Source organism: Nipponia nippon, unplaced genomic scaffold, assembly GCF_047370975.1.
Source record: "Nipponia nippon isolate SJK-2023a ecotype South Korea unplaced genomic scaffold, ASM4737097v1 scaffold_3, whole genome shotgun sequence".
Lineage (NCBI taxonomy): Eukaryota > Metazoa > Chordata > Aves > Pelecaniformes > Threskiornithidae > Nipponia > Nipponia nippon.
This window is the reverse complement of record NW_028262347.1, coordinates 54,722,501-54,746,399: the sequence shown is the minus strand read 5'-3', so window position 1 is coordinate 54,746,399 and position 23,899 is coordinate 54,722,501. Positions and strand designations below refer to the sequence as shown.

Sequence of the window (23,899 nt, the reverse complement as noted above, 5' to 3'; positions counted from 1 at the left end):
TGGTTCACATGACACACTGATGCTGTACACAGCATTTATTTGCTCCATTGCAGTTCACAGTTCAAATACATTTTCCCAACAATATACAGACAGACTCTTTATTCACAGTGGGGGGGGGGGGTGTGGGCAGGGTGAATTCACATTATGGAGGAGCTAATGTCACTGCACTTGAATATCAGTTGTCTCAGGAAGAATCTCAGGAGAATAGCTACTTCAGGTAACAGCTGCTTCACCTTTCCCAGCAAGGTAGTGGCTAGACAGGAGGGAAGGGGCACTCCTGTTTAATCCTCGTATGTTACTGGTCCTTACACTTTCAGTCCCTATTATGCAGCTGTATTAACTGACTATATATTATAAACACTAATCCCTGTCTGGAAGAAAATGCCAGGCCGAAAGTCATTGCTACAGTTGTGCTAATATATACAAAGCTATTTACACAAAAATACCATTAAACATATACAAACTGTTCACAGGCTCTGACATTAAGAGAGCAGGGCCCAAGGACCAGCCTTGGGGCTTGCAGCTAATCCTGAAGGGCTATCCTGGAAGCTTTACATGGAGATGCAGGGAAGGAGAAGAGAGAGGGTGATATAGCAAGGAGAGGTGTCAAGAGCCCCGGAGAGCAAACCCATGGTAGATGTGCCCATCTGGAGGGAGGGTCAAAGTCCTGCCATCACCTCACCACTCACACGCAAGTGCAGGGAGGCTGGAAGGGCACGTCCCAGGAGGACAGAAGAGCCCTTTGCAATCCTCATCTTAGCCTGGCTTTGCCTAATGTCAAAGGTCTGACCTAGAAAGGCATACAGGGAAAACAGTTCCTATGTTGTTGCCCTACACTGTGGGGAGCTGCCGCGGCACCAAAGTGGTTGGTTTATATACGGTCACTTCTATTACAAAAAGTTCATGTAGACGCTCTGCAACTACAACACAGGAGACTGATGGCACACTCAGAGGCACAGTTCAAAGCACTAAACATACTGAGAGCAAATGTGCACTGGGGCTCCACACAGGGCTGGGCTGGCAAGGGAATGGTAAAGTTTAGCTCAGAATAGGGTTGAAATGCACAGAAAAGCTTTCCAGTTCTGCCTCTGTCTGAGCCTCTAAACCCTGAAGCAGTGGTGTGAGAATCAGCTTTGCTGTCACTGGATCTATTATGATCTTTACAGTGCCAGTGGGGATCTGCTGGGAATCTATCCCAAAAGGGCTGTGGCGCATTGCAAAGGGGGACTCAGCCCAGTGGACTGCAGTGTGATGTTACAGGGACACTTTGGGTTCATAAAATCTTAGGGATGGATAGAAAGGAGAAGGAAATAAGACATGAACCTTTCGCTTCTACATCACCCACATGAACCTGTCTTGAACTTGGGATCAGGAAAAGAAATATATAAAAGTGCAAGAACTGGCAAATGCTGTGGGGACCATCTTTCTCTAGATCAGGTAATTCAGCCAGAGAGCTAGTTTGTTTGTGAGTTTGGTGACAGAATGGAGAAGAGGGCTGAGAGCACAGGAAAGGTTGTGCACAAGACTAGCCCTGCAGGAGCCAGACAGAGGCTTCTCTCCAAAAATAAAAAGATTAAAGCAGGTGCTGTCCTTTAGCCAAACCATTTGCCTTGAGTCCTCATGGCCTGCTCTAGGCCTAGAGCTTATTTGACTGCCTGGGAATACTGTTTGGACATAAAAAGGAGTGTCCTAAATCTCATTCATAAATTAAACATACAAAAAATATATATATATATAGTATAAATTGATACATATATATATATATATAAAAAACTTGGCTTTATATATATATATATATGTACATATATAAATTCTAAATTCACATTTCCGTGTTACCTGGAAGGAAGCATGCAAGAACGGCACATGGAGGGAGAGATGCTGAACAAGGTTCCTCTGGTACAGGACAGGCCTGCCTAGGACAAACCTGCCTCCAGCAGCATTCCCCAGAGAGCTGAAGAAAGGGGAAGTGCTTTTAGCCCCCATTCCCTTTACACAGCAGTTTTCCTGAATATCCACAGAGCAGCTTCCCATATTCTCCATACAGGCCACAGGTCCAACCAAAATCTGAGGAACCACCAGGCTAGAGCTGGAGAAGGAAAGACAAACAAAAACTAAAGCCAAAACCTATTATCATCCGGTCTGGTAGAGAAAAATGGTAATTCACAGGTCAGCAACTGAACTTGGGCACCACTATGTGGTGGACCCTTGTTTGCCCGTGTCAAAACAAGTGATCTCTGTCTCACCTCTCTGTTCTCTCTGAGTCTGTCAGTCCCTTATGATCATCATCCCCGGTTCTTTCTAAGATCCCCCTCCTCGTCCAACTGCCAAAGTACAGCTGGGCCTCACAATCTGTCCAGCTTATGCCCAAAGGGGCAGCCAGTCATCTTGCAAACAGTCTCTTTGAAACCCACCAGTCTCTTTGCATCCCAAAGAGCACCTAACTGTGTCTGTAGGGAAGAGATCAGATGTTTTCAAAGGCCTGGATTTCATTAGGGATTCTTGCACAATCTCACCTTCTGAGGAAAGTCAACAAATTTCAGCCGGGCAAGAAATCGCCTCACTTCTCCACGGCTGATTTTGGGAGTGGTGGTGTCCTTTAGCCACACCGTTCGACCTTGACTCATCATGGCCCACTTCAGGCCCAGCTTGCTGACCGAGAGTAACCCTGGCTGTTTTTCAGAGGTTGCAGTTGTTGTCACCATGATGTGAAATGCATCCTTCTGGAGATCGTTAATTCCAACTGTCCCATCAGAAAAGGGAGAGAAAATATTGCTGAGGAGTAAATGATTACATTTCTTCCAAAAGAAATCTTACAGTCTTTTCTCAGTCAAAACATCCACTGGACTGAGGGTATATTCAGTCTGACTTTACAATTGTATGTACCTTAGTTAATCAGGGAAAATTATCAGGGAAAATTATTTTAAGTTAAAAATTTTCCATGGAAATAAACTGAAATTTAGATGAGAAATGGAAAGGTTTGGTTCCAGGTGATGTTTTTGAGCTTGACATAGGAGATGCACATATTTCAATAATGCAGTTCACTTTCAGAGAGCTTTCCTTCCCACACCTGTTAGCAGATACTGTTTTACCTCTATAGAAGGGGAAATTGGTAAAGCACGGGCAAGTCAGTTCACTCCAGTCACTGCAGAATGATCTGTACAGACCTCAGAAATCCCAGTTTCTAACAAACCCCTCTAAAAATGATATTCTATTTGTTCTTGACTGAGCTGTGTTTTTGATACAAATCCAATCAGATGTATCACTACATAGCAGCTTTTCTATGCTTCCTGGCCTACTAGACTCAGTGCTGGATGAACTGATCTTTTATCCCACACCCTGCCATGCTCAACGGGCTGGCTGTTGGTTGAACTGCTTTACAAAGAGCAAGGAAATCCAACAGGGACTGTACAATCTTGCATAGGTGTTAAATCCAGATCTACTTTTCCCTGAAAACACATGTTTAAATATTTTGGATTCTCCCTTTCAAAAAGAGAGAGGAAGAAGCAGCACAGCTGCTATCCCAGTGAGCAGGAGAAGATGGCCAACAAAGGCGGAACTGTATCTGAGGTGACAGAGAAAAGTTTCCTAGTGATTCTTCATGCACTGCCTTAAACCATAAATAGCTCCATCGAAAGCCAGGGAACTTCTCCGGTGTAAAACATGCATGAAATCAAACTTGGACCTTTCCCTGCTTAAACATGTGCAAGAAACTCAGTGTGTCTTTTATTTGCAAAGTAGGGGTTGGACAGGGCCTTTCTTCAGGAGGAAGATGGATCTTATTTCCCATTGTTGGCCTATGTGTGGTGGACCTCAGGTGCTACCTTTAACAGCACAACTACCCCCCATTGTTTCTCACAGCTACCTCTCTCTCCCGTTATTTCTTTTAGCCTAGGTAGTTTCTCCTCCTCATCTCACCTGCTGAAGCAATGACTTTGTCTGTTGCATTGGTGAGGTCCAAAAGGACGGTAGGAAAAACAGGATGGAGGAGATAGAGGTGGTGCAGCCCTGGGCGCTCAGGTCTGGGACCAGGTTGCTGTTGGAACAAAGGACAGACAAAAATGTTACAGCTGGCTAGCAAAGAGGAGACTAGCTTTGCCAAAGAAATAAAGTTTTCTGACACTGCGCTGTCTTTACATGGATCAGAGAATCAAGAACTCTATGGTTTTACAGAGATGAAATCCTGCAAAGTTTTTTTTCTAAAACAGAATTTGCTCCACAACTTCTGTTTGGTAAGGTTGAGATCTGGCTCTGTCAAAGTCAGCTTGATGGGCAAAGCTACAGTCTGGAAGTTTGAGTCTCCATGCTGACTTGTGTGCCTGTGTGCAGAGAAGCAGCGCTCTGGGGCTGGGAACAAATCTGCAGCAAAAATATCTCAGTCTTGCAGAAAAAAATGAAATTCACGCAGAAAGTTTTGGTTTTGTGTATGCGGACTTTCTGTCAATAAACCTTTCTGGTGAAGAATTTGCACATAAAAACTCCTCTGTTCAGGCTCAGAGAAGTCAGAGTGTCAAAGCTAGAGCAAAAGATGTCCCTGACAGCCTTCTTATATGGCAGGTTTAAAGTTCAATTACATTGGCAATAAAAGACAGAGACTGCATGTGCCTCACAGAGAAACCTCAAAGTGAAGAAAGGATGCTTGCTCACCAAACTTTGCAACACAGGCTGTGCTTCATCAGCCCAGAAGAGAAAAACAGACTTCTTGTCCAAAGTCATGACTGACAGCGCATCAAGTTGTTGCTTCTGCCACGGGAGTTCCTGGTTCCAAACAGGGAGGCCGGATTTGCCGTCTATCACCACCACCTCAAGGCAGGGGAGAGATCTAGCATTAACAGGTGTCCAGGTGTGGGTGTACAGAGAGCCCCCTTGCAGCAGCATGGCCTGTGCTGTTCCCTTTCATGCCTGTGGCCACAGAGTGATGAGTGTCAGCCACAGAAATGGGAAGAGTGAGGAGCAGGGAATGATTGTCCCTTTCTACCCAACCTCCCTCACCCCTATGCTGCCACTGCCCTCTTTGCCTTCACTTGTTTTACCTTTTTGTTCCCATCTCCAGTCTGTGCTTGCAGCATGAAGTCCAGAGTTTCATCAGCACCGAAGTAACCTGGTACAGGCTGGCTGCAAATTTGGAAAAAGAAACACTCAGCCCCATGGCAGAAAAACAAGGATCTCAGATGGAGGCAGCACAGTTGCTTTCATCCTCCATTCTACCTCTTAAAAAGGCAGGATGTGCTATGCTAAATAAGATCTTTCATCCACTCAGAACTGTTCTGACTGTCAGGAACCATTTGTTGGTGGATCAGAAAAGTGAAAAATGATCAAGCAGCCCATGGTGCTTGTTAACTATTCTTCAGAGTCATCTGGGGGGGGGGGCATCCCTTGCTGGGCTGTGCAGACATCTGTTTATCATCCTGTGACATGACTCTGTATTATTCTTTTCTTAGCATGAGAACCTGTACAGTTTTGCTATGGTCTTAAAAAATTACCCTGCCCTTTCAAAATGCATTGGCAGATTTGACCTCCTGCTGAAAGTGTATTTCCCAGCCTTAGCTGTGTGAAATGGCTCTTAATATACTCACCATTAATGTCAGCCCATGATTATTTGTTTTCTTAGTTCTGGCAGTTTTACAAGCCTTTTTATAACTTTCAGCAGTTTAAATGAAGTCCCCTCTTATCCTCTCCCTTCTGGGTGACATAACACTATTACTTGAATATCCCTCATTATAACTGTTTTCTAACCATCTTGCTTGCCTTTGGCTTTCTGAGTCTTATCTCTGTCTTCCTTAAATTCACCACAGCTAGACACAAGGTTCTAAATAAGCACTGACGATTCCTCAAAATTCACAGAATCAGAGATTTTATGGCAAGGTAGGATCATCAGAATACGTCCTCCCCCTCTTGTTTATGACAGATTGCTGTATTTCACCCAATTAACCAAGTATCAGTAGACTGACTTTGACTAGATCTACCAGCCATGAGGCTTGCTACAGAAATACAAAGATGAGATGAATTCATCACTTCTCATGACAGTCAGTTCTAATGATTAATCTCACCCAAAGAAACATGCCTGCATTTTCATTTTCTTGAACATGAATGGCTTTCGCTCCAAGGCACTTGTTCTTGCTATAGCAAGACTAAAATGCCTGTTAGCTCATATTACTTACACACGCTTCTGAACTCAACTCTCTGGCTTCTCTTTGATCATATAAACACCCTGACTTAAATCTTCCACGCTAAAGAATTTTCTCCAGCCCTTTTCTCGATTTTTTTCCAGCTTCCCCTTCAAAATGTGCATGCCAGAATGGCTCTTCACCAGCAATGCCACAGTACAGCAGTGGCTTGACTATTTATACTTACTACATCAAAAAATGTCATTTGCTTCAGACAGCTTTGGCAACCAGAACCAACACTTTCAAGGCAGTATCATGGGACACTCCTATAGCTTGAAAGCTCTCCAGTAGCAAAAGGAAGTAGAAGGCAGTTCTATCCTATGGGCACAAATTTAAAAGCTCTCCTAAGGTGGCTCTTCTCACATCCCTTATGGGTTACAGTCGGTGGCAGATCCCACAAACTGAATGCAGACAGACACAGGTATTTTAGATGCTACGAATCAACTGAAAAATCCCCTGGGCACTTTCTTAAATGAACCAGAAGGCTAGTAATTATTCCTCCCCAACAGTAATCCCCGTAGCAACCTGCTATTAATCCTCTCTCATCTGAAACATCCATTTACAACACAATTTTTAACTGCTTACTCAATTTCATGGTCTCTGAACTTCACCCTTGTTTTATGACTACTGATTCTCCTTTATGGTTTTCCAGGGATCTTGTTAAAAGCTATCTGGAAATGCAGCACATCTGCAGCAACCAGGCTGTTTTTCTCAGAGACTGTTCCCAAAGGGCTGGACAGTCTGCCTGGCTGGAGTGGTGTGCTTGGGGCAGGTTTACCCAGGAAAAACGGAGCACTCAGCTGGCTCTGTAAGCTTTGTCTGATGAGGAACTGGGTTTTGGTCTGTTTGACTCTGTGGTGACACCCCTGAGCTGAATTTGTCCCCCAGCCTGTGTTGCTTAAGCAGAACTCTACATTCTAAAAAAATACCCTCTTAAATGAATGCTTGTGCACAATATATTCAGTCTACCAGATTTTGTCTCTCTTAACTCCGAGAAAACAGGCAGCCCCGGACTTTAGCACAGTGGCCTTGAACAAGAATTGCTTTCATTAATTTTTCAATGCCTATCTGGCAGCTTCTGTACATGTGTTGTACTGTGTCCCTTGGGAGGTCATGGAACCAGAAAAAACAGGGCTGGAATACACCAACCTGGAATACTAGTTGCCCAGAGAGGTTGTGGAGTCTCCATCCTTGGAGATATTTAAAACCTGACAGCACACACGCCCTGAGCAACTTGCTCTAGCTGAGCCTGCTTGAGCAGGTAGGTTGGACTAGGCAATCTCCAGAGGTGCCATCCAACCTCAACCATATTGTGATTCTGTGAATAGAACAGGTAAAGCAGTTTTCAACCCTTCTTGATTTGAACCCATAGAAATTTTCCAGTTCATTAGTGGATCTGTTTAGAAATATCTTGTGTATAACTCATTTTACAGCATCTATGAACTAGCTTTGCTTAGTCAGTACACACTTACCCTTTAAACTAGACCCCAGACACATCCAGAAGTGTGCAGGCTCTAGGCCCAAACCACTTTTAGTCCATCTCCTTTCCCTACAGCATGATCAACTAGCCATAAGCCATTCCTAAAGCCATTGCTTACATCACCCATCAGCCTTCAAGAATGTGGACATTATCAGAATATCAAACCTAGTTGAACACCAATTTTTTTTGCTTAATGAAGTTCCAATGCCTTCTTCCTATAGATGCTCTTGACAGTCAGGTAACACTGAGCTGAGAGCTGCTTTCTTTCCTCTAGATAGCAGAGCAAGCAATTTGTTTCCCACATCATTTCCCTCAACTGTGCCCAACTGCCCTTTGCAAATATTTGATACTGGGCAAGCTGAAATTGCTGGTTATTATCAACCCACGAAATCTGGCAAATTATTTAATTTCCATGTGTGAAATTAGAGGATGACCAGTATTACTTTAAGGTTTACATTTAGTATAGATGGTGTGCTGACTGCCATCAGAATGCTCATTTTCAGCTTTCAAGGAACGTGAAGATCTGTGGGCCATGCTCAGCAACCTTCTCTAAATACTTAATATCACTAATGCAACTGCTCCTCTCCACTGAACTGGCAAGTGGCAGCCCTGGACAGCAGATGGGCTGAATAACACACCAGTAATCCCCTGAATTCCAATGCCACGACATTCCCATGACATCAGTGTTGGGTACCTGAATAAAGCCCCTTATTTGTGATCACTCACAAGCACACAGCTCAGGTTTCCAGCCTTCTGTTCCTTGCTCCCCCCTGCCCTCCTCACTTGCTCAGCAATGCATCTGCACACCTCCAGTTCTTAGATTTCTCTGCAGACTTGAAGAATTCTTCTCAATTGCTAAGGAGGACATGTGCTTACAAGTGAAAGGCAGGAAATGGTACAGGAAGAAATAGGACAGAAAAATGTTCCCAGTATGTAACCTGCTGATGTTCTGCAGTTCCAGGGTCCAGCGGGGCTCCAGGTCCTGTCCCCGCAGTAGGATCAAGCCCTCTTTGGTTGTGATGAGCAGGTTGCTGCAGTTTGTGTCAGGTGTCTTCATCGTCTGCAGGAAATCAACACCCCCACTGGGACAAATGGAAAGCAGAGGAGATTCTGAGGCTTGTATCTGCACATCTCAGCACTAGCTGCCTGTCCACGTGGCAACTCATCCTACCTAAAATTTGAACTGTTCTTGAAGAAGCCCATCTTTTCCCCAGCAATGGAGCTTAGCTTCCTTTGGGGGTTCCTCAGTTAAGTGGGCTAAATTCAGGTGAGGGGTCTTCTGAACATCTTGAGTTACTATGAAAAGCATGGAGTCTGGGGGTTCACATTTGTTCCCTCCCTTTACTCCTATCCAGGCTGACCTTGACCACAATTTGGCAGTAAAGAAGAAGGAGCTGAGAAATCCAGGTCCACAATGCCGTACACAGATGGAGCTTCTCAAAGGGACTCCATTAGCTGGGAACACCTTTTGTTTTTTCCTCCAGGTATGCATAGAGGGTGAAGAAAGGAACAAGGAGCAGGAGAAGCAAAGGACTCCCTTTTATCATACTCTGTATTTCTTTTGCTAGGACAACCACGGGACAGGGAGGAAACAATACGTTCCCCAGAGTATTGTTATCAACTGGACAATGAAAAGAAGGACAGTATTGAAGTAGAAGGGACCATCTCCAGGAGCACTAAGAGGTGCCTACCCTCCCCTTCCTCTCCCAGCAGAAGCAAGAGGACAAGTCCATCTCCTACCTGTAAATGTCAATGAGCTCTGACAGGTTGACAGATCTGCGCTTTTCCCACTCCAGCTCCTCCTGCTGCAGCATTGCAGGAAAGCTGTCCCGGTTTCTGGCTTGGGTAAAGATATCCCTCAGGGCAACTGCTTGAACATTACCTGCCAGGAGAGTAAAGATGAAGAGTCCTGCCTGCAAAAGTTAACCCCCTCGTAGCATGAAGGGTCCTTGGGACCACTGCAGTTGTGGTAGAAGGCAAAGAAATGCCCAGAGCTGGAACTTCCCTGGCATGATGTGCCTTTGGGAAATTCCAAGGTATTCCAGGCTAGCAGGTATTGGTGCTCCTGCACTTTTCCATACCATGGCAGTGAGACTTGTTTCCATGCCCTCTACTCCTAGCTTTGACAGCAGAAGGCACGGTAGAAATATCCCAGGGACGCTCTGGGACATTTTACGTAAAATGAATGTTTTCTCAGTTAAGGTGAAGTGCTGGAGAAGCAAGGTGCATCTTACCAAACCCAAACAGGATGTAGATGGCTCCCCGGCTGGTGATGTGGACCTGGGGGCCAATCACTTTCCCTTCTCCATTGGCGCTGTACTTCACAGGCCCACCCAAAGCAGTCCCAGTCTTTCCTGACACCAAGACGAAAAACATATCAGGCTGCAAAGAGAGAGATGTAGAGATTTTTAGCAGTGCTTTCATGCACTTGTACTCTCAGAATCTTCCCTGGTCCCCACAGCATGAAGCTCCATTGCTCTTTCCCCCCACAGCAACGTCTAGCTAGTAGTTTCTTTCTCCTTGCTCTGTCTAGCTTCCTGGGTGTCTTACATTCATGCTTTTCTCTTGACTGCAAATGCATCAAAGATGGAAGGGACTTCAAAAACCTGAACTCCTCTAACAACATTAATGCTAGAATTGTGGGGAGGGATGAGCATAGAGGAAATCTGCATCTGAATTAATCACACAAGTACTTCTTTCTTTTGGATAAGCTGAATGCTCCTTTCTCCAGAGATCTATCTCAACATGGCTCCCTACACTGCTTCTAAACACTCGCTTCAAACCAAGCCTTCACTGAGCAGAAACAGATAATTCTCAAGTCTCAGCCAGGGGTAAATAATGACCCTTCTGTTCATTCCCAGCTGACAAGAAATGCGGGTAGTGTCATTATTGCTTGATCTCACTGCTCTGACCTATTGAAAGAAAAAGGGTGTTTTTTAGGGAAATCTAAGAGAATGAAAATTAGGGGCTCCTGCAGCTGCTGTTACAGCCTTTCCACACCAGGCTTCCTGTTCTTCCTCTAGATAGTCAAGGTCCTTTCAAACCTTGAGCAGGGATATGCTGTACCTGTGTCTCTTTGAGAGCCAGAACAACAATATCCCTAATCCCATCTCCATCTACATCTGGAAGAGTTGCAGCTGGTGCAGCCAGGATCCCACTTGAAAGGTGGATGGAGTTCAGCGTCCAGATGGTCTTGCCTGCAGGAAGAACAGGATGAGAGAGATCTGCAGCACTTGGGGAACCAGCAGGCATCCCCAGAGGGTTCCACAAAACCTTTTTGAAGGAGGGAGCAAGACAGGTTGTTTTCCCCATTCTCTGAGAAGAGGAAAGACAAGCCTACAAACTGGGACAAGCTGCAGTGGGAAGCAAAGTTCTTCCCCCAGCATTTCTTCAGATTGTCTTTGAGTCATGCCTCAAATCCTGCTGTGCTTCCTTCTTAGCATCTCTCTAGAAAGACCTGAGCCCAAAACAATTCCTGAAATAGCAGAGAATATTTGAGGTTCACTCTTGGAAGGCGAACCTAAATGAGAGTGCTGCTCTGCAGGACAGCAGTTGTTTTCCTCAGCCAGCAGTGAAGCCTGTAGGTAGATGCCAGGAAAGGGAACAGATGGGCAGTTCTAATATTCAAAGTGTAAATCTGCGTCTCAGTTAAATTCCCAGCAGCAAATAGCCACTCCAACATGGCATGCTCACCCCACCTCAGGGTAAAAACATGTTAGCAGACGTGATGTCAAATGGTTCGGCAGTCCAGCATGGACCCAGCTGGAAACTCAGTAAAACCTGATTTGCAAATTGGCAAATAAACACCCAAAAAAGGCAAAATGAAATTCAATGCTTTTACTTTTCCATTATTCCTTTGCCAACACTTCTGCTTTTTAAATCAGAGTTTAAAAATGCTTTTCTGCTGCTGCTGCTGCTGCTGTGTAGGATAGGGTTTGCCCCTGCATGACAAAGGAAACCAAAGGCCAGACCTCAAAACACTTGTGCACATTAACACTACTACTGCTGGTAAAGGAGACAGCCTACGGTCCTGAGCATGCAAACACTGTGCAAGTAATCAGGTCCCTAAGTGCCGCTGCTCATTGACTGGATCTGTTACTTAAACCCACGGTTTCTTATATGCCTGCATTCTCTGTTCTGATTCCAAAAACATCCCTATACCTACCTATGAATATTTCTGCCAATGAATTAATGTGGTAGAACAAACAGCAATCAGAGAATGGAGGTGCGCATGAGCAAGTGACTAAAAATGCAATATTCCTTCACATCTAATCAATTCTTCTATGGGCCTAATTTCTCTGGAAGGTTTCCTGGCTGTAGCACATGTCCTTATATAACTTCTCCAAGAATGGTTTTCAGCTTTTCAGTGCTGTTAGGTAGGTGCTGAGTTGTACTAACAGCTCAGTGTTGATGAGGACAGACCTTACATATCCTTTATGCCAGGGGGATGCTACAGGGTAAGATTAACACTTCGAAATGTTCTGAGTTGGCAGGATGAAGATGCTGCCACAGAGCAGCAATGGTTTGGATTCTCTTATCCTGTGTTACTAGAAATTCATTAGTGTTTTGACTCCTTCCTGCGTGTCAATAGATAACAGCCACCATGAAGTCCTAGCACTGAATCATTCATGCCTATTAGCCCTTTAAAGAAAACAAAAAAGCAGTAGCATATTTCTAATATGCTCGTAGTTGACTCTACCTGTGGAGGCACTGAGAAGGCTGAGGAATTTTGATGTTCCTGTGACAAGGCAGACGGGATCTGTAGGTGCCCCCAGTGACAGCCCTTTGCACTGCAAACTCCGAGTCTCCTCTGGAAGCTGGATGGACCACAAGGTGCTGCCATTCATACCAGAAAGGGCCACCACAGTTACAGAAGGCCTAGAGACGCCTGGAAGAGGCAGGAAGGAGACAGTGAAATCCCTTGGCATCAGAGGCTATGTCCATGCTGCCTTTGGTCTTTGTGCTTGAGTTCCAGCTCTACCTCCCAGAGCTGAGTGGCTCAAGCCAGTCACATCCACACTGCCTGAAAGCAAAGGTCAAATCCCACCCCATGGCTGAGTCTCTCTGCCTGCAGAGCCTAGCAGTGATCTACAGACAAGTTGGGCTGTCAGCCAACAGTGCAGATAATCATGGAGGTTGGACCCGAGCTCACAGCAAGAAATGTGGTCAGCTGGGCACAGAGGAGCCAAGATCCTGGGGACAACCTGCTCAGTCGTGCTGACTTCCTGGTGTGAAATGTACTTGCTGCCAAACCAGACTGATCCTCCCTCAAGACAATGGCTAGCACCAAGGGGAAACCTTAAGTGACTCCCAAGGCAGATGCCACCTCATGTGAAAGTCCTGGGTTGTTTGTAAATCTGGAGCAGCAGAAGGTGATTGGCAATCTAAGAGCTTTCTCCTTTGTTCTCCAAATGTGCTTTATTATTGTGAAAAATGGACTTAATGCAAACAATTGGTGTAACTCAGGGCTCTTTTCCTAATTCATGAGTTAGCACAAAATACTTGTTAAAAAAAAGTGCTCTATGCTGTTTCAGTTGACTGTTGGCTCTGATTCCAAATGGGAGCAACTCTGAGCTCAGCCTGCCTTCAGACATAATTGTGGCTACTGTACTCTCCACCCGGTATGCTCACATCACAATTTAAGATGAACTCCCACACATTTCAAAATAACAACAGTCTCAGTTGACTCCTGTCTTACTAGCAAAATAACATGTGACCTGACTACACAAAGGGCATATCTGGGCCACTGGCTAAAAGCAAGTCTGAGCCCACTCTCTAAATCAAACTCACTTTCTTCTCAAACTGAAAATCATCTGGCTTATGCTAAAGGGGCTGCCCCAGCCCAAGTTCTCTTCACTGGGCAGACAGGCTGGGCAGATGCAGTACAGCAGGCAGCTGGGAACCTCCAGGACTTCAGAAGCCCAGGGCAATAGGATGCCACTGGACTTGGCAGCCCCTGTATAACACTGGCCAGTATCAGCAGGCTGCGGCTGTGTTACCTGAGGGGTGTGAGGGTTAGCAGGGCAATACCTGCTAAACAGCCAGGCACAGTAGCTTCCCCACCATCAGCCAGTCTATTATCTGTGAATTAACAACAATTTGGAGCCAAGCAAATATATGGAGTGATGTGGAGAAAAAGGCAGCAAGGTGAGGGTGTTTCCTGCAACACCAACCTACAGCTGCTCTAGAAAAACCCATAATGTTCCCTGTTGGCAAGCAACTGGCTAGTTCAGAAGAACCAGAGCACTCCAACAGTCAGCTCTGCCATCACTGTTCCTGTCACCAACTACCCTTGGTGATGACCAGGACGCTGGACGACAGATCAGGAGAGTTGAGACTCTACCACTGAATCTCATTTGTGATCTTTGTGAAGCTGCTTCCCTTCTCTGTGCTTCTACCTCTGTGCCTGTAAAACGGAGGTGGTTAGACTGAGCTGTTTTGTGAAGGCGTCTGAGAGATAACAAGGGGGGGAAAAAAGTACACCTTATTTCCAGTTGCTATTTGTAAAGCAGTGCTTCCTGATCGGTTTACCTCTGCCCCCAAACCAAGTGTGCACAAATACAGGACAAAGAGATGGACTTGCCCCAAGATGAGATAAGGGGAAATAGATGACGTTGACCCAACAGGTATGGGAGCATGGGCTTGCCATGAAAATTATGAGCAGCATGACAAAGCACAGACACAGTACACCAGCCATTTTAAGGAACTCCGAAAAGAGCAATGCAGTGGATTTGCAGTGGCAGGAACTCTTCCTGTGTAAGACAAACATACAAAGGTCCGTACTGACACGTACAGAAAGAGGAATGGAAAGGAGCTGCGGTGCTTACCCATGACACTAGCATTCATCAAGGCAGTGAAGACAATGAGGATGTCAGGGAGCCCATCGCCATTCACATCACACAGCTCCAGTGGGGATAACACACCACCTGCAACAGTCACAGAGAATCACCGCACTGTTGTCAAAAAGGCCACCCAGCTCATTTTCCACACTGGGAGAGGAAGGCTGGCCCAGAAAAGAGACTCATGGACACCCAAGCCTCACACAGTCTGCTAGGGAACCACCAATGCCAGGCAGCTCACACCACGGCAAGATCCTTCATTGCATGGAAAGGCAGAAATGCAGCATCTGGGTCAGAAAGGAAAGGGAAAGGGAAAAATGGAGGAGTTAACAGAAAAAGATTTCTGCTGCTTCCCACTTCACTTTCTGAGGTGATGTGGGAGCCACATATCTTATGAAAGGCTTAGATTTGGAAGCCAGGGGCAGAAAGCAAGGAGGGAGAGACATATCTAGACCTGTCAGAAATTATTTCACAAACCACTGTTACTTTACTGCAGAAGTCAGCATGGGAGATACTTTAGAAATGTTACCAGTGGCCCATATAGGATGACAAAAGATCCTGAATGTTGATTTACAGATTCAAGCAGGACAAGAAGACAAAAGAAATAAGGTTAGTTAAGCCAGTTAGAAGACACAAAGACTTCTATCCCTCTCCTCCTGAACACACCCACACAATTCAGCGTGGAGGTGCTGGTGAAACCCAGGATGCAGAGAGGGAGGCACTGTGTTTTAAAGTGGGCTGGGCCATATCCATCTGGAATAGAGTGTACCATCTGGACAAAAAGGCAGGATGGGAGAAGAGTCAAAATGTTTTTCGGTGTTGACAGAAACCAGATTTTGTGGCACTGTTATCTACCGATGCCAGATTTCACAGGCCTCAGCTTGAAGAGTGAGCAGGACACAGCTGCCTGTCTATTACCTCGGAGCATCTGCAGTGGTGAGGAAGGGCCTCTGCTCCGACCTGGCTCTCCCAGATAGGTCTCTCCCGCCGATGCCCAGCCTGGGAGCTGCCACCTCCCCCACGCCAGATGCTGTTCCTGGGGCTTTCTCACCTGCTCCCTGACCTAGGTTGCGGTTCCAGGTGTTATGCAAGTCTCTAGGGGGACAGGGAATTAGAAATGCGCACACCAACACAAGAATCATCGAGATCACCACAGTGAGCAGAAAGATCGCTGTGCGCAGGTATGGCATGAGGGAGGGAGCAGCCTTCTGCTCCAAACTTCCAGCTGTCTCTGCAGGATAACCCTCGGGCACGCTCTCTGATGTGTGCTGCTTTGTCATCCCAACCTCCACATCAGAGTCAGGGTCCTGCACCTCCTCAGGGGGGCTCTTCCCGTTCTTGACCCCCCCGTTCTTCTGGATGTTGAGTACCAGGTCATCTTCACTTTCATCACTGTCAGCCTGAGTGAGAGGATCGTATTCCCCAAGGTCTGGGCTCTTCTTTCCTGAGGAAAGAAATGGAGAGAGACAATAAAGCATAAGTTGCTCACTTTTGCAGGATCTCAGTGGAGAAAAAGCTGCAGTGGAGAGTGATACAGAAGGGATGACAGCGTAGTCTGCATTTTGCATGGATACAAGTGAGAGGTGTGAGAGAAAAGACAAGGTCTGTCCATCTTTCAGAGTAGCAGCTGCAAGAGAAAAGACACCAACAGTTTACTTCCCCAAGATAAAGGTGTATATATATAGTATCTATATACGTATATACACACACACATATGTATGTGTATATATATAGGGAATTCATGGCTGATTTAATTCTAATACTTTCCTCTTTGGTAATGAGACATACTGACACGAAGCCATGCTTAACGCTCCGAGTACCTAAACCTCACCACTCTATTGACTTCAGACTCTGCTCCTTTAGCATTTGTCAGCCTCTAATCCTGACATAGCCCCTCTTCACTTATGGTCTGTGTTCTCTGAAGGGGCCTCCCTCTGCAACTCATTTTTCCCCTCCTCCTCCTGCCTGGTCCAAGCAGCACTGCTGCCTTCTAAGTGTGCCACATCTGCTGTCCTGCTTTGTCAGGGATAGAAGGGGTAGAGCACTGTGCATGGTTTCTCTGCAGTGCTGGTAAAAATGGGTATCGACTCCCTGAAGATGAGGGCAAAGTGATTTTGCCCTTTCGGGCCAGTAACATGCTGGTGTCTGAAGGGATCGGGGCTGCCCCCCTAAGACACCACCTCCTCTGCATGGCTCAGCACTACGAGAGGGAGTGCTCCAGCCCCCGCAGTAGGAAACCACAGTGTTCCTGCTCTGTTCCTGCTCCCACCAGAGCCAACAGCCTGTGCTTGGCCTTGCCGAGATAGATAACTTAGTACTGATGCCTTCAGGTGGCGGTACAAGAAAGTAGCTTAGCTTTAGGTGTCTCCCCCACAGATGCCTGGCACATGGACGACTTCTCCCCCAAGGCCTAGACAGCCGCAGGGAGTGTGACGAGGGCAAGGGCAGAGCCTCGTCGTACATACTGGCATAAGGCCAGGGCCATCTGTTTATGAGGGCAGGCAAGATCACGCAGACTCACTGCCCTGAGCTACGAGTGGAGGATCACGTCTCAGGGAGCTGCCCTGCGCCACTAGGCTGGGCATGGAGCCACGGCCACTGCTCCGATGACTGCAGGGTCTCAGTCTATTTCCCTCTCTCTCCTATTCCAAGGTGGGACTTTGCTATCCCAGATATCTGCCTCATTTCCCTTTGCCGAAAGCTGACCTGAGACAGGAGCTAACTTGTGCCTGAAGGTACTCGAAGTGATCATGCAAGGCATAAATAATAAGCAAAAATACGCAAGCTGCAACCACTCTCAGACACTAAGATGATGGGAAGGCTTTACAGAGCGGAAATTTAAGGGCTTTCATGATTATTCTCTCTGCATAAGATAATACGCCTTCTAGTTTTCCTGTTAAAGGCAGACTCACAGTTACAGATGTACTGTAGTATCTAGTTAGTGCAACACGTCTATTTTGCATCATCTAGAATCAATTTTGCAGCACATGCATCTCATTTCTTTCTCATTTCTCACCCCACAAAAGGACTTTCACTTCCCCTTCCTGTACCACTTATAAATGGCATTCAGTGTCAATTTTAGGATTTAAGAAAAATTGTCAATCCCACTAAAGGTCAAATGCCCCACACTAAGTACAGTAGTCAGGACAACGCATCCACACTGAACAGAGGGAAATAAAGATACCCAACAAGATCACATATCTAAATCAGACCCTTCCTTTTTGAACTAGGGGCTTCCACAAAAGACTCACATCAAAACAATCTGGTGCACATACACGCTCCAAAAAGCTGCTCCTTGTGGAGGCAGAGCACCAAGCTAAAAGATACTACATTCCCATGGGATGGTCGGGTGTATCCCTGTGAGATACTGCATCATTTCACATAGATCTGCCCTAAACGTGTTCAAAGCATGGGTTTTTCAGGAAGTCTTGATAACCTTAGCTCCATCCTGTGAGCAGCACAGAAGGCCATTGACTTTGCTGGCACACAGCTTTCTGATCAGACACTGCAGTGACAGCGCAGTGTGAATTTCCCAGATGCCTATATGGTAGGTTGTGCTGACAAGTTGCTGAAAGAGTACTCAGTGAAAACAAGACACTCCAGAGAGGACTCGCTGGCAGGGTATTAGCAGCTTTTCACTACAGACCCAGATGCGCCAGTTCAAGCCAGGTCAGAGTGGTATGAAAAGCAAATGCTGCTGGCCCGAGAGTAAATGGTATTTAGCCTGGGAAGTCAAAGTCCGATAGTTATGCTAACCAGACTGCTCCCAGTTTTGGAAACGGGTGTGCTTTGAGTAAAACGACTCAACAGCATACTTACACTTCAGATATACTGTGATTTGTTTAATTATTTTAATTCCAGACAGTGAACCCAGAAGACTGAAACCTGCTGTTCATCCTTGGGGCAACTAAAAGCTTTGACAGGAATGAGCTTTATCTGGAACAGTTTTGTTCTGGATTTCTAGGAGACAGACAGGACCTCGAAATAATGGCTCACCCACTCCTTGAACTGTCAGGGGTTGGCAACATTCACAGTGGTGTCAACCACAGACGATCTGTAACAGGAACACCTTTCCTGCTGAGAACCACTGATCAGAGGCTACAAAAACAGCTACTACACAATGATGACTTACAGTTTTTGGTGATCTACATAGGAAAGGATCTATTGAGTCACAGGAGAGCTATAAAGCAGAGATGCTCAGTCTTATTTCATGTCTAAGCCTGACCAGGAACCAGAAACTGGCATTCCTTCTCACTGTCTTTCCTCAAAAGGTTAATTGGCACTCTCACAAGGCACAGCCACTCAGTAAGGTCAGGCATAAAATGCCCTGCTGATTTTTTTTTTTAAGCCAAAAGGATGGAAGACACTGCCCTTTAACAACAGCTGTTGGAGCACTCACCTAGCACATGGGAAACCCAGCTGCATACCTAATCTCAGAGGATTCAAACGCTCATCGCCCACTGTTCGGAGAGAGCCCTAACAATCGATCTGTAGGTGTTTTGGGAATGCATCTGGAGGGCTGGCGAGGATGTGCTCAGCCCGGCCTCCCAAGGCTGTTCTGCAGTGCAGAGAATACGTAACTTATGGCTGGAGAGAGAATAGAAGGAAAATGACTCTTCATCTGAGTTTTAGGTCACTTGCTGTGGGAAGGAGGGACACCACACTACTAATGACTCCCAAATGAGTTTTCAACAGAAAAGCATAAATGGAGAGACATAAACAGCCATAAAGAATGAGTGAAAACAAGGGCAGTCTCACACCATTTAGAGAATTATGATTTATTGAGAAGTGCTCCAGAAGTCAAATTCTTTCCTTTCTGGTCAACAACAAGGCTCAGGCTGGGAGAAGACAGTTTGTCCATCAAGAGAAAGCTAAAACTGCCTCTGCTGCAAGTGATCAGATGTCAGAAAATCCAATACTACCATGCAGTTTTCAGCTTCCCATTGTGGAAGTAGAAATGCTAAGACCCAAGTCGTCCTCTTTGTCAAATTCTTACCCTATCTCCTGAAACGATAATCACTGCATAACCTTTATGATAAATTAGTCCTTGCGCTAAAGAAGACAGACTCCAGACCTACCTTGAGCAGTTCTGTGGTTTTGCGTATGTAACAGATCTGTATAACTCACATCTTGTTATCTGTCTTTTGCATAGCATCTCTAAGTCTGTATAAATCTTGCCTCCACTTTACAGGGATGGAGTTCATATCAGCAAAGTCAGTTCCCAGCTGCTCTGTGTTTTCTCCTACAGGTACAGTAAACAAACTGCTTCTGTTCTGACCTGCTCTAAATTGTATTCCATTTTTTCCATGGCACAGTGATAAAACAGAGGTTCCCAGTTAGTGGCCTGTGGTTACAATCAGTCTTTAGGAACTGCTGCTCGTGGTCTGTGGCTAAGTTACTGGTCATGTCGCCCTGGATTTTTTTTTTGCAGCCACTGGAAGAAAAAGCAAATACTGAAGAGGGAGGTTTTCAAAGGCAGAAGAGAGAGAAAATGCCCCAAACTTATTGACTTTCAAGGGCAGTTGAACTCTAAACTGCACTTAATGACTTTGAAAATCCCCTGTGCATTTGCCTAATAGTACTTTTTGCACATGCACCTCTTGCAACTACTGCAGAACGTGACCTCTCAAAGAAGAAAAGATGCATCATGTGATTATGATTTGGAAAGGAGGCATCTGTGAGGTGATCTGTGTTGGAATCAGGTCCCACTCATAATGAAATACTCATTTCTAGTGCTGATGGCTTGAAAGATATTAATTGTAACCTTTTTTCTGTTTTCGACTCACTGGAAAGGCTTTTCATTGCACTCGCTTTGGAGTGAAAAGAGCAGACCTTGGACTTTAGACGAGTACAATTTTCAGTGCGTTATTCCAGTAATGAGATACCGGTTCCAGTATCCTTTGTACTTGCTTCAGGTTCTGTTTATTCTTCTTTTTTTTCCCAGCTGGCAGTGGGCAGGCACCAGTCACTGGGTAATACAGACATATCTCTAAGCCCATGGGGAGATAAGTTGCCACATATTAATGTAATTAATTTAATGAGATGCAGCAGGAAAAAACAGCTATATCAATAGGCTTTCTGCTTTCTCATTGCTGTTGAAAGCTGCATTTTTCAATAGTTAACCACAAAAACAAGGTATGATACATGCAATTTAACCTAAGAACTGATGCAAGAACTGTTTTCTTAACTGCAGTTGCAAGGCCTGTGCTCTTTTCCAAATCAGTGGCTCCCAACAGCAGATATCAAATAGATCATGCTGGTTTCAGAGATCCTGGAAGAGATCTGTACTTGTTATTGTACAGTTCTCCAGTGGTCACACCCCAATACACACACTTATACCCACTAGTTTGCACTTTTCCTAAATTAACTTCGTGTAAAAAATATTCCTTCCCATTTAGACAAACACATATAAATAACCACGAAGAAACTGACTGGCAAACAAAACTTCTTTGAATGAGATCTAACAGGCACTACATAAACTAAAAAATAATGACGCCTGGTATGGGTTACTAAAAGCTGGTGGGAAGGGCCTTAAAGACATTACTGTGACCTTCATGGACCAATGGAGGAGTGCCCTGGTTTTGGCTGGGATAGAGTTAATTTTCTTCCTAGTAGCTGGTATAGTGCTGTGTTTTGGATTTAGTATGAGAATAATGTTGATAACAGACTGCTGTTTTAGTTGTTGCCAAGTAGCGCTTACACTGGTCAAGGACTTTTCAGCTTCCCATGCTCTGCCCGGTGCACAAGAAGCTGGGAGGGGGCACAGCCAGGACAGCTGACCCAGACTGGCCAAAGGGCTATGCCATACCGTATGACATCACGCTCAGTATATAAACTGGGGGGGGTTGGCCAGGGGGCAGTGATCACTGCTCGGGGACAGGCTGGGCATTGGTCAGCGGGTGGTGAGCAACTGCATTGTGCACCACTTGCTTTGTGTATTCTTTTATCACTATTATTTCCCTTCCTTTTCTGTCCTATTAAACTGTCTTTATCTCAACCTACATGTTTTACTTTTTTTTTTTCCCAGTTCTCTCCCGCATCCCACTGTGGGGGGAGGGTGAGTGAGTGGCTGTGTGGTGCTCAGTTGCCAACTGGGGTTAAACCACAACAAGGAGGAAAGTACGACCTGCCCACTGAGTGCAGCTTCACAGGCTGGGGCACCGCAGGACCATAGTGGCGCGTGGTGCTGGGGAGAAGCCCTCCCCCAGCAGCGCACAGCTGGGCCCTGCCTCTGTCCCATGGCTGTCCCAAAGGCAAGACATGGTCAGGAGGGGACACGAGGCACTTTCCCATTGGGTTAATGCAGCTGGGTGCATTGGCACCATCTCCAGCCCATCCAACAGCAACTAGCACGCCCTCAAGAACTGGTTTTGCAATGTATTTTCATTCCCTCTTAATCTCCTCGCTGAAGAGAACAGTTGTTGGACTGCTGCTCCCTGACTTATCTGTGAAAGATCCGGTTCCCCGACACAATAGTCCCTTATGCCTGAGTATCCTTTCATCTCGCTGAAGATCTCTGCCTGGAAGATATGCAGAGCTGGTAGGCAGACTTCAAACATTTACCTGCGTAACTGCAGTGGCACTTACCGAACTCCTAGCCTGGCCTTTTGGGGTAAAACCCGGTGGGAGTGGATCAGAGAGGAACTAACGCTTTCTCCCGGTGGCGGCGGCTGCCTTGAGCCCCGCGCCCACCCCTGCGCGGCCTGCGGGACCCGGCGCCTCCTCCCGCGCAGTCCCGGCGCGGCTCCTCACAGGGCCGCGGCCAGGCCCAGGCCCCCCTGCCGCCACGCACGACGCCCCCAGAGCCCGGGCAGAGACCGCCACCCCACCCCCCCCCCGCACCGCCTGCGCCCCCGGGGCGGCCGGGCCTTGCCCCACACCGCCACATCACCATGGCAACGCACCCCACCGCCCGCAGGCAGCGGCAACCGCGCCTCATGCCGCCGGGCGCAGGCCCGGACGTGGCTGCCCCGGCGCGGCGCGGCGCTCCCTCCCTCCGTTGGGCGCAGACCCCTTACCCGGCAGCTTCAGCGCGCGGGACAGCACCGTAGCCATGCTGGAGAGGCGCAGTGCACATGCGCGCCCCCCCTCCCGCTCCGCGCCTTCCCGCGGCCTGCTGGGAATTGTAGTTCTGCGGCGTGGGAGCCCCCCCCCACGCCCAACCTGGCCGGGGCTCCTCGCCCGCACGGCCTCGCTGTGCTGGGGCAGAGGGAGAGGGGCGGCGGGGGGCGGCCCCGGGGGTCCCTGTCACGGGGAGCTGCGGGTGAGGGCCGCCCGGTGGGCAGCCGGGGGTGGGAGGGGCGCAGGCCACCGGGCCCTGAGAGCCTCTCCCCATGGGGCTGTCCCTGCCAGGAGCCGGCGGGCCTCCGGGTGGGGTGGCAGCGGGGCCCTCCCCTGGGAGGCGCCGCTCTCCCGCAAAGACGGCTGCCTGCCTGGCATAAACTTGGGATTCCCACCAAAACCGAAGCTCTTTATTGGTTCCATCGTCCTTTGTTTCCTCCCTGTTGTTTTGCAGCGGCAGAGACCCGCAGGGCCGTGGGGGCCTGTGGCAGCGAGCCGTGACCATGGACAGTCCAGATTTATACAGCCCCCACTGTGTGCTGGGCACAGGCTCATGCAAAAACATGGTCGTTGTCTTCAGTGGTTTACGCAGAAAGTGCCAGTCCTTTAAGTTGTTCTTGGTATAAATATATACCTTCATTCTTTGGAAGGTTTTGCTTGGAAGAAATTGTACTTGTTGGTTTTATTTTATTTTGCAACATTCTTTTTTTGCTTAATTATAGTACAAAAGACTGCTAGGGCGTTTTCCAAAGCTGTCCTTGATCTTCACCACAGCCTTCCGAGGTAAGCAAACAAGGGAATTCTCCCTTTCCCACGATGGAGAAGTTAAGCAAGGAGGGTTTTGTGGCTTCCCCAAAGCCACAAGGCTCCAGCTTCCTGATTCCGATGCCCATGCATGGGCCATCTACCACCACCACTTCTTCAAGTCACGATTTGTGTGAGAACTCTCAAGGCTGACTCCTTTGTCACAGAAGAGAAAGGAGTATTGGCTAAATACATCAAAAGAGAGTCAGCTGGCTAAAGAACACATCATTTTTCCTCAGCATCTGCTGCTGCTGCTTTCCCCTGTTCCAAACAATGTCTGTTCATGTCGGTCCTGAAACTCTTTAGTAATAACAATAAAGAAGGAGCAGAAGAGAGACACCAAGTGGTCTGGCTGGTGAACAGGATTTTTTTCAGTTACAAACTGGATAAAAAGTAGTTCTGATCCAAAATCTTTTGGTATCAGAGGGATTTTTTTCCATTGACGCCATCAGGCTTCAGATCGGGACCTTCCTGAGAACACAGCACTTGGAGGGCAGTCCCAGGGGACAAACTCTGGAGAAGCCATCAGAGTCGTTCGTTTTCTTTCCCTT

General features: G+C 46.8%; 1 protein-coding gene across 2 annotated transcripts; it reads right to left on the bottom strand.

Moving 5' to 3' along the window:
* Window positions 1-54: 54 nt before the first annotated feature.
* On the bottom strand, window positions 55-22,666 carry FAM234B (family with sequence similarity 234 member B). 2 transcript variants are annotated; one of them, XM_087764879.1, is made up of 14 exons: window positions 22,502-22,666; window positions 15,535-15,927; window positions 14,472-14,570; window positions 12,344-12,532; window positions 10,711-10,841; window positions 9,879-10,026; window positions 9,385-9,526; window positions 8,583-8,726; window positions 5,031-5,112; window positions 4,645-4,800; window positions 3,916-4,033; window positions 2,244-2,740; window positions 1,837-2,086; window positions 55-253 (listed from the first exon to the last, which is right to left on the bottom strand). In XM_087764879.1, exons 1-12 carry the CDS (start codon window positions 22,536-22,538, stop codon window positions 2,490-2,492), a joined length of 1,890 nt encoding a protein of 629 aa, XP_087621005.1. In that variant the 5' UTR covers window positions 22,539-22,666; the 3' UTR covers window positions 55-253; window positions 1,837-2,086; window positions 2,244-2,489. The 2 variants fall into 2 exon arrangements, with proteins under 2 accessions (XP_087621005.1, XP_087621006.1); XM_087764880.1 differs by having other exon boundaries at window positions 2,514-2,740; window positions 22,502-22,650.
* Between the last annotated feature and the right edge of the window lie 1,233 nt (window positions 22,667-23,899).